Source organism: Hypanus sabinus, chromosome 13, assembly GCF_030144855.1.
Source record: "Hypanus sabinus isolate sHypSab1 chromosome 13, sHypSab1.hap1, whole genome shotgun sequence".
Lineage (NCBI taxonomy): Eukaryota > Metazoa > Chordata > Chondrichthyes > Myliobatiformes > Dasyatidae > Hypanus > Hypanus sabinus.
In genome coordinates, this window is record NC_082718.1 from 47,333,455 (window position 1) to 47,346,513 (window position 13,059).

Here is a 13,059-nt window from a genome sequence, read left to right on the forward strand (position 1 = left end):
CCCGGCCCTACGTCCTGTACCCAAGAGGGGTCTCGGCTCGGTTTTCCATGTTCCTGTCTCTCCCTTGACTCTGTGTTCTGTGTTCCCGTTCTCTCTTGACCAGGGCTCTGTGTTCTCATCTTGTCAATGTGCCTCGCCCAGCCCAGGAGTACCTTGCCCAGCCTGGTGCTGGGGTTCCCTCATCCTGTGCTGGGGTTGCCTTGTCCTGTCCAGGAGACTCACGTCCAGTCCTGTGCCTCTCCTCATCCTGTAGCCACGTCTTGTCCTCGCCTGGTTCTGGAGTCCGAGCCCGAGACAAGACCCAGGTTCTGGGTCCTCGTCCAGTCTCTGGCTCGGAGTCCAAGCCCAGGCTCCTAGTTCCCAGTTCCATGTCCTGGTTCTGCTCAGCAAGTCCTAGCTCAGGCCCAAAATCCTTGTCTTGTCCAGGACCTTGTCATGTCCAGTGTCCTTTCTCCCTCGTTTCCCTTGCTTCCTTCTCTTGCCTAGTCTGGTTCCTGGTAGTTCAGTGTCTGTGTCTTGCATTGCCATCCATATGACACTCATGGTCCCAGAACACATCTTAAACTGTCAAGAAAGCTCACCAGCACCTCTACTTTCCGAGAAGGCTGAAGGGAGCTGGACTTTGCACATGCATATTCACATCATTCTGAAAATGTGCAGTAGAGAGCATTCTAACAAGCTGTGTCACTGCTTAGTGTTTCAACTGCACTGCAGCAGGCATGAAGGCTGTACAGAAAGGCTCAAAACTAGACACCATATCACTGGCAAGGGCATCTATACAGAAAGGTGCCGGAAAAGGGCCAGTAATATCATGAAGGATCCCACCCACCCTGCTTATGGACAGCCTGCCCCACTCTCATCAGGGAGGAGGCTATGTAGCATCCAGTACAGGACCACCAGACTCAAAAACTTTTGCCAAGCAGTGAGGCTGATCAGCACTAACTCCACCCCTACTTTATTATTTCCCATCAGTCACTTAGTGTCACTTTATGGACATACAATCAATCTATGTATACCAGATATCTTATATATTTATATTGTGTATTTTATTATTATTTGTTCTCTATTGTTGGTGTTTTTTTGGTTCTACATCAGATCTTTCGTATCAACTATTTTGTTCTCCTTACACTTGTGTACAGGAAATTACATTAAACAATTTTGAATCTTGAATGTATTTCTTCAAACAGTAAATTGTGTTGGATATTTCCACTTTGACACAGGTTTGGTAGTTTAGTGACTGTTTAGGAACAATGGATATGCCTGTAAAGCTCAGCATAGCCTGTGGGACAACCAAAGCTACTTCACAACCAGATATCATTCACCACTTCAGGCGTCCTTAACAGATCTGAAGGTACGGTTTAATAACCAGCATCTAGAAAGATGGGGATCATATCCAGGGGAGACCCGATCTGGAGCATTCAGGCTGATGAATATGGGGAGAGGGAAGAGACTGGCCCAGACAAATGAGCAGAAACAACAGACCCTTTCTGACATAGATAACTGTGATGCCCTCAACATTGCATGCTTCACCTGGACTTTTTGTCCACATATCTGAAATATAACTATAACTATAACTATAAATATAACTAAATATAAATCTGCTTGTCCCCATGGCATTCTTGTCAATAAATCAAGAAAGTTGTCTGGAAACAGCATGCCTTGCAATCAGTTTTCTGTGTCCTTCCACATATCTTGATTACACAAAGTTAAAGGACCTTGACAGACATTAGCTACAAGTCTACAAGAAAGTGTTGCCAGCAAATAACATTTGACCCTAATTACAATTAGTGTAACTTAACACTCTAACATTGCGATTCCTTGCACAAAAACAAATCTGCTCTTTCTTCCTTAATCTCCCATAACTTCAGCAAAGTCAGAGCGTTTTGCTCAGATATGAGTTCTGACACTGAGGTGACTTTATTCATGAAAGCCCCCTCAGATTTTTTTGCTGAGTGGAGGCTCATTAACAAATTGCTACCCAGCAGAATTTTAAGATCTAATTCAGTCCAGCCTTTGATTCATGAAAGCACACTAATCAGAACGGAGTTGCCATTCTTTTAATTGTGAATAGATCACTCATTCTATTTTTTGCCACAAACATAATTATCTCAACCTGGATAGGCAGCTCTTTGTTAATTAATATAGTCAAACCGAGGTATTTTGGGAAACATATTTCTCCTTAAATAAGCAAGCAAGAAATCTAAAGTAAAGACAACTTTTGTACTGTTGGCAAATCTTTTATATTAATTACTTTTGGACTAACATAACATTCCATCAGCACCACTAACTGATGGTAAAACAAGCCTTTCGACTATGACTGAGGATGAGGAAACCTGTTCTCTCGGTAGCTGATGTCTGTGCACGTTTTCAAAGTGGAACTGCAGTGCAGTGGTCTGGGATAAAATTTAGTTCCCCCTCTCCACCCCACATAGGGTGAGGCCTGCGCGGTCTTTGTCCTGTGCCATACACTAGGTGGTGCAGTTACCAAGAGAGCACTCGGGGAACTCAAATCCTGGCATTTTCGTCTGTGGTTCATTACAAAAACATATGGGATATTTTGTTTTAAAAAGGATAGAAACTATAACTGAAATAGTTTGCCGTAGTGAAGTGACAAGGTTAACTTTCTTTCACAAAAAGTGACAATTCATAGTTAAGTATACCCGTTCAGGGCAGCAACCGAAGCGAAAGAACAATGACACTGAATCGGAATCGCAAAGCGTAGGTATTTGTCTCGTGGAGAGAACGCTACATACCTCAACGTCTACTTTCTTTAAAGCAAAGAGATATATCAGTTACCTGTTAATATTTTACAGGTGTAGTTAGGAATTAGTAACTTATCAATAAATGTTTCAGTAATGTCATGGTGTTGATGTTGAGACGGTGTAAGAGTTGTTATAGATAACGTTAAACGACAGCATAAAACGCCTGTGAAAAGCAGCAATAAAAAAAAAACAGGTGTAATTTGGGAGAGTCCAGATATTGAGATAAAGGGATTGTTTTTATTCTACCAGTTTTCATATGCATACAGAATTTTATTGATTAAGGTGAGATTGAAAGAAAACTTCCCGGGAGCAAATGACTGAATTCTCACATTTCCTCAGAAACTGAAGAGACGTTTTAAACCCACGTCTCTGAACTGGAGATAAGCGCCAGAGACAATTGTGGTAAACTGCCGCCTGGCACAGTCCCCTACATTGTACACGCTGACCACGTTCCCACGGAGCGAGGTCTCGATTTCTCCGCTCTGCTGAAGTAATGGGGGCCGATGAAATCTTCTTTGTGAGCTCCCCCCCCCCCCAACAGCACATACACACACACACACACGCACACTTATCGTGATCTGACGCGTTACTGTAATTCGTGCAGTAGTCTAAACAGTTAATTTGGAAATACAGTTAAGACAACCTAACGAGATGGGAAGATTTTGATTTACAGGAAAGGCAGCCATGGAAAGGGGCACAAGTCAGCCTGGAGTTTGACATTATAAACAAAGTGGAGGGGATGTGGAGCTGAGTCCTCGTCGGCAGTGTCACTCATATGGACGAGTGCAGCCAGTGAGGGTGAGGGTGAGGTTGAGGGTGTGCTCTGGTGAATTGGGGACGGGGAAAGGTTTCTCTCCCGCCTGGAGTCCGACGTGATTCTTCCTCGTTGTTGAGGAACGTCAACTTCACGTCATCGCAGGGGATGGTGAGGGGCTGAGCTATTTTAAATGCTGTGATTGTAGAGTCCCTGCCCATCTGTCTGTGTCTATGTGGGAGAGAGAGAGGGAGCGGAGGTGCGGAGCCGGGCTGCGAGATTTAACAGGCGGGGGCTGATCAGGGAAATGCGAGGTGGTCCGCTGGCTGATCAGAAAAAGACTCGACTTGGCCCTAGTCGTTCCTGAGGAGGGAGGAGATCGCCCCCGACCCAAGATGACTCTTGTACCGGAGGAAAACATCGACGAGTCGGTGGCGTTGGCCGCGCTTTCTCAGGGTAACTGCGACCCTGAGCTGTTGGGGCAAGAATGCTGCGAGAGGGCGCTCATCAACATCTCAGGGCTGAGGTTTGAGACGCAGCTACGGACCCTCGCCCAGTTCCCCGACACCTTGCTGGGCGACCCGCGAAAGAGGATGCGCTACTTCGACCCTCTTCGAAATGAATATTTCTTCGACAGGAATCGCCCCAGCTTCGACGCCATCCTCTACTTCTACCAGTCGGGAGGGAGGCTGAGAAGACCCGCTAACGTGCCCGTCGACATTTTCATGGAGGAGATTAAATTCTACGAGATGGGTGAGGAGGCCATCGAAAATTTCCGAGAGGAGGAAGGTTTTATCAAAGAAGAAGAACGCATTTTGCCCACCAACGAGTATCAGCGGCAAGTTTGGCTTCTGTTCGAATACCCGGAGAGTTCGGGGTCCGCCAAGGGGATTGCCATAGTCTCCGTCCTTGTCATTCTCATCTCCATCATTATTTTCTGCCTGGAGACCCTGCCTGAATTCCGAGAAGATGCCCGCCTGGAACCGAGGAGAATCGTTGTCAATGGTACTGACACCTTGGGGGCGAACATGTTCACCGACCCTTTCTTCATCATCGAGACTCTCTGCATTGTTTGGTTTTCTTTCGAACTGTTGGTGAGATTTTTCTCTTGCCCCAGTAAATCCACCTTCTCCAAGAATATCATGAACATTATTGACATTGTAGCTATCATCCCGTACTTCATCACCCTGTTTACCGAGTTAGTATATCATCAAAGCAACGGGCAACAGACGATGTCCTTGGCAATCCTCAGGGTCATCCGCCTGGTTCGAGTGTTCCGAATCTTCAAGCTGTCTAGGCACTCCAAGGGGCTTCAGATTTTGGGGAAAACCCTGCAAGCCAGTCTGAGGGAGCTGGGTCTGCTCATGTTCTTCCTCTTCATCGGGGTCATCCTCTTCTCCAGCGCCGTCTACTTCGCCGAGACGGACGACCCGGACTCCAGCTTCTCCAGCATCCCGGACGCGTTCTGGTGGGCAGTAGTTACCATGACGACGGTGGGTTATGGAGACATGCATCCCGTCACCATCGGAGGCAAGATTGTGGGATCCCTGTGCGCCATCGCCGGCGTGCTGACCATCGCGCTGCCCGTGCCCGTCATTGTGTCCAACTTCAACTACTTCTACCACCGGGAGAACGAGCACGAAGACCAGGCTGAGTACATGCACATTAGCAGCGGGCAGCAGGCACATTCCCTCGGCCAACTCAAGGTCAGCAACCAGTCCCTCAACAAAAGCGAGGCGGAGGATAACGTGGACGCACTGATCATGGACCATCAGTACCAGGACTACACTCCTATCAAACAGAGACCGTCAGACAATCAAACCAGGAAAATATTCACTGATGTATGATCAAAGGCAGGAGACAGCGGGGGGAACGGGGGCTAAATACTTACTGAGAAACTCTCCATCCAGTGCTTTAAGTCACGTTAAAAAGAAACATTTTCTGACGTTCAGTCTCAACAACACATGGAAGACTGAAAAAATGTACAAATACATTTGTGGCAGAATTAGATCTAGGAGGAGGGACGCATCAGATTGCTCAACAGATTTTTTTTAGCTTTGCAATCAAAATGTTAAATTTTCGACATTTTCTGCAGTTTAGTCAACGAGACCACCATTTGTTTTGCTTTTGTTTTGATAATTCCGTCATTCTAGTTTACAGTTTAGTCTTCAAAGCACACTAGTTAAATTAAAGAAAAGAAACAAGTATGTGTATATGTATATATATGTGTGTGTATATACATATATGTGTATATATACATTTTTAATCAGTCCAGCATTTCGTGGGTTTGGGGATCCAGACAGGGACTGTGTATTTCCATGGAGATGGGAATTCAGATCCCACGCCCTCCCTCCACCACCTCAGCGGGAAAATGTCTGACCTGAATGGGGAGAAAACAAAGCTACAGGATTTTCAAATCAGTAAGAAAATGTTTGCACAGAAAGCGGAGTGGGCGGAAGGGAGGAATTAACCAGCAATCAAACATCGAGAGAGTGTGAGAGAGAGAGAGTGAGAGGAGAGAGAGAGGAACAAAATAATGCGAAGATTGCAAATCGAAGAACAGCTGTTGCTGTAATGCCAGAAATGAATATCCAAACAGTATCGACTCTACCATAAAACTGACACTAATTATTCTGCTGTTCGGTCAAAGCAATTTCCGATATGATACACTGGATATATTTGATGTGCCATTGTCCTGCTTCTCTCGAGGTGGGGGAGGATTAAGCAAAAACCCTTTCCTCAATCATCGACGTAGTGTATTATTTTTAATATCATTTGTGATGAGAGGGCGGTCGATACCTTAAACAATTACGGCTGTTGATTGCATTCGTGCCATTATTTTGTTCCACTTTATGATTCCAGTTGCTACCCAGCCCTACCCCTCCTAACGTGAACATCTTGAAGTGCCTGCTTGAGAAAGAGACAAAACAAGGGACACGTGTGAGAGCAGGCTGAGGCGGTCTGGCTGCAGCAACGCGCTGCTGACGGCGGCGATGCGCCGACGAACCAGCACCTCCCCGTGGGACAATCTCGTCAGCGTCGTCGGTTGTCACGGCAACATTCTGGCCCGCTCTCTCGCCCGACGGCCGGAGGTGACACGCCTCGCTCAAAAAGTAAAGCATCTTTATAGAATGACTTAATTACTGCTTTATTTGCATCGACATTCTACAAAGCCCCCCAAACTCGCTGCCTTGTGGAGATATTGTTTCGCTGCAAACATTAGATCTAATTCTCTGTACCAGTGCCCGGCTCAGCCGTGCTACAATTTACCCCAACTCCATGGAATTTGTTTTTACCAGCAGAAATGTGGGTTGAAGTGGCCAAAGCAAACGTGAGTGACTAGTCACCATTTTCAGCTGTAAAGTGTCCTGTACAGTTGTTAGAGATGATTTTCAATTTTGACTTTAAACCCAGATCAGGATCCTTATTCCCAAATTCTTCCCCCACGACAGCGAACAGCCGCACGACCTGGAACTGTGGCCAGCGGATTTCAGTCAAACTCCTGATCGAAGGATTAATGTGAAATTGAGTGAAGTCAGCCTGGTGCTTGGAGTTAGGTCGCTTCCTGGTCTTTGAGATGCCGCTCTCGTCGCATGGAAATCCCAAATCAAAAAGAGTGCAAATTCTCACTGGAGTTAGTAACTCAAGTCCCTCGGGTAAAGGACGAATGACTTTTCTTCGGTTATTTGAAGACTTGTGCACACACAATGGGGAACTTGAAGCAATTGCCGAAATTCCTTTGCGGGACTCTCACTGATCACCGGACATGACCCAGTGGGACACTTGACCCGCTTGGAATTGCCAAGTCCGTTATGCAGGCCTCGCGGGTCCGAAGGCGAGGACTAACGTAGCCAAATCTCCTTGCAGGCCACACAGAGAACATGCAAGGTTTACCACCAAGATTCACAAAATAGACAGGAATGTTTACGACATCAAAATTGCCAGTTTGTGACGGCACGGTGTGAAAGGTGAGTGTTATCGTTAATGGTTATAATTACAATGGAAGTATCACTTGTTTCTTTACACATCGAGATTTATATAATTATAGATCATCAACCTCACTCAGTATGCAATTTCGCCACAAGGAAATATATTTGGCATTTCTGCGTGCTGTTACATTACGAGATTTTGTTGGCACAGCGTAGCGTTTGTTTAAATTTTGCTTATATATTTTTCTACAATTTTTTTTGAAAGGTAGCGTTTCTAAACGTTCCAAATCCTTGAAATGTGACCAAACCGAGATTTTTCTCTTACCAATGCGAGATGGAATCAGGGCAACGAGCAACACCCGACTGTGGTTGTAAATTTTGGAGTGCTTTTATAGGGGATGATGGATAACCTTTTGTCCTTTGAGGGATGTAAATGTCAAGCATTCCCCGCCTGCAGTTATGCCCGCTGACAACATTGCTAACAATACCCGATCTATGTATATATGTGACTGCTCAAATAGATGGAGAAGATTCCATTGCACGATGAGAAGAAAAACTGGGAGTCCTCCTATCCTTCGCATCATTCCTTAACCAACCCACGCACACAAAAAAGATCAGTATCCTGTTCTACATAATTGCCATGAGGAATTCAGCAAGCCAGGCAGCATCTGTGGAGAGGAATTAAGTTTACTCCCCTCCATAGATGCTGCCTGACACACTGAGTTCCTAGCATTTTTCTGTGTCACTGGAGATTCCAGCATCTGTGGAATCTCCTGTGTCTACATAATTGCCAGCCAATTTGCCCATGTAAAGGGTGTATAGATTTTTGCAAGAAATCCATTGATTTTGAAACATAGTGAATTCTGAGGATGTGAATATGTGCTATACTATATATGTGCAATTTATTTTCTTGTCATACTTTTTGGTAACTTCAATATGTAGGCATTGCAGTTACAGTTGCTCAGATATCACTGCCCTGATAGGTGGAGCATATTCTAATATTTGGATGAAGGCTTTACAGAATCATTGCAGTGTCGAAAGGGATCATTCAACCCATCAATTCTGTTTTTCACTTGCCAGTGAACTTTATTTTTTTCTCCCTGTTTCTTATCCAATTTATTTTTAAAAGTAGCAATCGAGAATGATGCCATAACTCTTCTGTAATTCTGAATGCTAATGTTAATATATGCAGACAGCTCAACGAGGCTATTATATAAGCAGGTTAACCATTCTGGTAACTTGGAACTTGTGAGAGATGAGTGGAGGCTTTAAAAACTTCTGACACAGAGTCTATCATTGAAATCCTAGAAAATTAGTTGAATGTGTAGCATTAATTTTCTACCTGGTTTATGTTTTGAAAATGCTGGAATTAGTTAATCAAATGATAGACTAAGCATGTTCTCAAGGTTTAAACTCTTGTTACATCCTGTGCAAAGGAGCAATTATTTAGGTTAAAATGTCACCCTTGCAGACATTTTAGAAGTACAGGAGAACAGTAGAATTAGGGCATTATGTTGTATTATTGCTGGTTCACCTAGAGGAGTCAGTATAAGCAAGGAATTTGATGTTGCTGCTGTTTTACAGGTAAAATGGGATCTCTGTGGCTGAATAAGTTGCGGTAACATATTTTTGCATTGTTTTTGCATTTAAATGAGAAAAAAGGAATGATCTCTCTGAATGGTGAAAGGATTCAATTTAAGTATAAAAGCATAAAGCAAAATTGTCAAATTTCTCATCCATCTTTAGAACAGCATTTGCAGATTACAAGAATGCTATTTTGGAAAATAAATTCTTATTATAAGAACTGTCATTCGCAGAATATGTATTTGGGGTAGCAAGATGCCATTGGTACGGTGAGGCCAGGAGTACTTAATATTGACAGTGACAGAGAGTTCCTATGTGTATTATGTGTTAGGAATTCATAAGGACTAAAAATATAATCAATTTTAATAGGCATAGTCTACACATAGCTTATTAGCAAACTGCTTCACTATGCATGTCATAATATGGCCTTCTTTATGGTTGGTGTAAAAGTATCTGGTGAAAAACAGCTTTGGTTTCTAGTCAATCAAATTTTCTCTCATCCTGTCTCTTAAGAACAGGTGCACTTTGAGCACCTTGCCATGAAACATTGTGGATCAGCCAGTAAAACATGCATTCGTGGGCATTATTTTGAAGGAGAAAGTTCCAGATTTCCACCAAATTTTATGTAATTAAAGATTTCCTCACATTACTTCAAATTATTGCCCGTTGTTCAGATATCTTCCCGCCAGTGGTGATAGTTGTCTCCATCTCCCTTGTGAACTCCATTAATCATCTCAAGCACTTTAATTCATTTTTCAAAAATCAAGGGAATATAGTGAGAAATGTAATAATAATTCAACAGAGTAAAATTAATTCACTATCTCTTGCCCGAAGGATTTCTTTTCAGAGTTTACTTTCAATGATTTTGGTAATTATTTAAGATGCTGGGCAGCGCAAATATTTCACGTGCTGTCAGAGTCAGGGAGTTTAGTGTGATGCAACATTTCATCTCTTCTTTGATTTGGAATAGTATTTTCTGTTAAAGAAACTCATTCACAAAAACCTCACAAAATTTAAGGTAAAAGCTTCTGAAATCAGTCATAGATGTCCTTCAATATTGATGCATAAATCACAAATGAATATATTAATGTAGTGTACCAAAATTAACCATAGAAATGAGTTTAGATCTTGTATATTGAAAGTATAAGTTGTTAAAATACAATTGTGGTGCAATTAGAATAAATATTTCTAGTTCATTATATCTTAGAATGATACAGAGTAGAAAGAGTCTTTTAATTCACTCATATACTGGCTAGTTCTTTTGGTAAATGTTTTGATTAATCCAACTTTTCTTGGGCAAGCAATTAGGTAAATTCATCATTGGGTAATGCCTCTATTCCCTTTTGAAAGGACTGTTGAACCAGCTTCTACCTCCCATTCAAGCAACACATTTCATATTGCAAATAAATGTTTTGTAATGCAACCATTGGATCTTTTGCCAGTCATTTAAAATCTGTATCTTCTGATCACTAACATTTCCACCATTAGGATAGTTTCTCCTAATTTTATCCACTAAAATCATACAAAGTTTTGAATGCCATAGTGCAATTTTCTTTTGACCTGATGAGAAACTCAAGTTCTCTCGTCAATTCACAAAAATGAAGGTCTCCATCATTGATGTCATTTTCGCATGCCCTGCTGCCTCTCCAAAGCCTGTCAGCATTCCAATTTTGTGTTTATGAGCACAACTGAAGACAATATTCAAAAGGAGCCTAACCAAGGTTTTACAAACCCTTCCATAGTTTCCTTGTTTTTTTATGTAGTACTTCCATTCATCAAGCCTCTCTCAAATGCACTTGTAGATTTAGAGTCTTGTATGCATTCAATCTCAGGAGTTTCTTTTCCAACAACTTTAAAACTGTCTTTCAGTCTTTTAGATAGAACACACTGTAGCCACAATGCACCAATAGCAAGGGAACTAATCATGCAGATTATCATCCAAAGTATTATACGGAGGCAATTCAGTAATTATTGCGGAGTTGTATAATGGCATTTTCTTGCGTCTTCCAGTATTGCAATGGAGGACTGACTGAAATAATATGTGCACCATGAAGACAGGCTTTTCAAGATCTTTGCTGACATTATGGTAACTGACTAGAAGTACCATAAGCAGTTTATGATAAATAAAGAACCTGTTAAGTTTCAGTACAGTCAGAGGAAATTCAAAAATAACAACAGGATGTGCTGAATGATCAAAGCAGGTCAAGTAGCTAATGTTGAACAGAAACAAGAGTTAATGTTTCAGGCCAAGGACCTTTCTCTCTCTAGAGAATTAGATTTTTAGATCTCCTTCCTCTAATCCCACTTATCTATCCTGTAAATTTTCTTTAGATAGGATATCTAAAGAATCTAACTGGTAAAATATACCAGTTACAAAATTCTACTGCAGTGCTTATTATTTGAATGCTGAGGCTGCTGAGCTGAGGGGTTGGGGGGTGGGGGGGGGGAAACAGATCCAATGTGGTGAACTTAACCTGCATGTGGATATTTACAAATTGCACCAGCTGTGATATTGATAAATGTGTCAAAATGCAGACAGCTCATAGTGGCTGCAAGTGTGCAGGGAAGAATGATCATGACTCCAAGCAGTAGACAATGTTGATCTGAAATCAGTTGTGCCAAATTCAATCTCAATGGTTTGATCAAAACCCTCTTTAACATTGCGCAGGAGGAACACACATTCAATATCCAAATTCCATTCCTGGTGGTACTTAACAGGATCATCATTGACATCCAATTTAATTGCAAATTGAGTTCATTTGGTTAGTTCTATATTCTACTTGAGTTTTGAAGTTTTCTACGGATCTTTAAAGTTTCCAAATCTATGGAGAAAAATGTGCTGTAGATTTGGAATATTTCTTAGAATAAAGTCTACCGCAAAGTGTACAGTATGTTGTTTTCTGTAGATGTTGTTCCGGGAAATGAATGCTTCTGGAAGCATTCTCCTCAAAGTACACCATAACTGGCAGAGTAGACAGTAGACATGAAGAACAGAACAAATTGCAAGAAGAGGAGCGAAAAAGGATGGAAAGATACAGATTAAGAAAGTATAGCCATGCAGCAAAGTGTGTGACACCTTTGTAATTCATTCGGGGCATACGTATATACCCTTACTTCAGGCACAACTAAATTCAGATCAGTGAGGATCTCATTCCCGATAGCCATCAAGCTTAATCTGTTCACGATGTTTTATGGATTTGGATTCTTCCAAGTTGAACATTGAGATACTGCAGTGTCTCATAATTTGCCATCAATTGTTAGAAAATGGAGGTCACTGATCCTTTCTGTTGAAGGAAAGTGAAATACACTATCTTTAATTTCTTCTTGCCTGAGAGTATTGGGCAGAAGGAGCACGTGGCTCTGTGAGAATTGCAGACTTCTTCATTGTGTGGGATACTCTTAGCTGCATGCATAGATTTTTGTGAGTCTTGCATTTAAACCCTAAGATGTATTTCAGCTGGAGGGGGTTACATTCCAGAATGTACCTCTGATGTTTGACCGTAAATCCACATTGTGCTCAGTATTCTGGCAGCAGCCATGAAATGCCTTCCACTGATCCATCTTCAGTAAGGGCTGGGAGGAGGATGCAGAGATACTTGAAGGGATGCCTACTGTTTACCTGAATGGCATATGGAATTTAATGGAGACAAATGTGAAGTTGTCCACTTTGGTATAAAGAAAGACAATAGTGATTTTTAAATGGAGGATGATTGAAAGGTTCAGAGAGACTTGTATGTCCTTAAATGCAAAGCACTGAAAATTGCTATGCAAGGACAGCAAGCAATTTGGAAAATTAAATATAAGTTGTTCTTTATTGTAAGGGGATTTGAATACAGGAGTAAAGGTGTCTTACTGCAACTGTATAGAACCCTGGTGAGATCACATCTGGAACATTGTGTACATATCTGGTCTCTGTACCTAAAGATGGAGGTATTTGCAATACAGAGTGCAATGAAGCTTCATCAGATTAATTCCCAGGAAAATGAGCTTATCATTTGAAGACATGGTAAGTAGATATATTTTCTGGATC

At 42.1% G+C, this 13,059-nt stretch overlaps 1 protein-coding gene across 4 annotated transcripts in view; it reads left to right on the forward strand.

Moving 5' to 3' along the window:
• The first annotated feature begins 3,759 nt into the window (after nucleotides 1-3,759).
• LOC132403838 (potassium voltage-gated channel subfamily A member 3-like) overlaps nucleotides 3,760-13,059 on the forward strand; it is a 69,234-nt gene continuing 59,934 nt past the window's right edge. For all 4 annotated transcript variants that reach the window (XM_059987569.1, XM_059987568.1, XM_059987566.1 and 1 more), the window contains exon 1: nucleotides 3,760-7,484. In XM_059987569.1, coding sequence (XP_059843552.1) covers nucleotides 3,912-5,363 — 1,452 coding nt within the window. In that variant the 5' untranslated portion in view covers nucleotides 3,760-3,911 and the 3' untranslated portion in view covers nucleotides 5,364-7,484. The remainder of the gene's footprint in view (nucleotides 7,485-13,059) is intronic.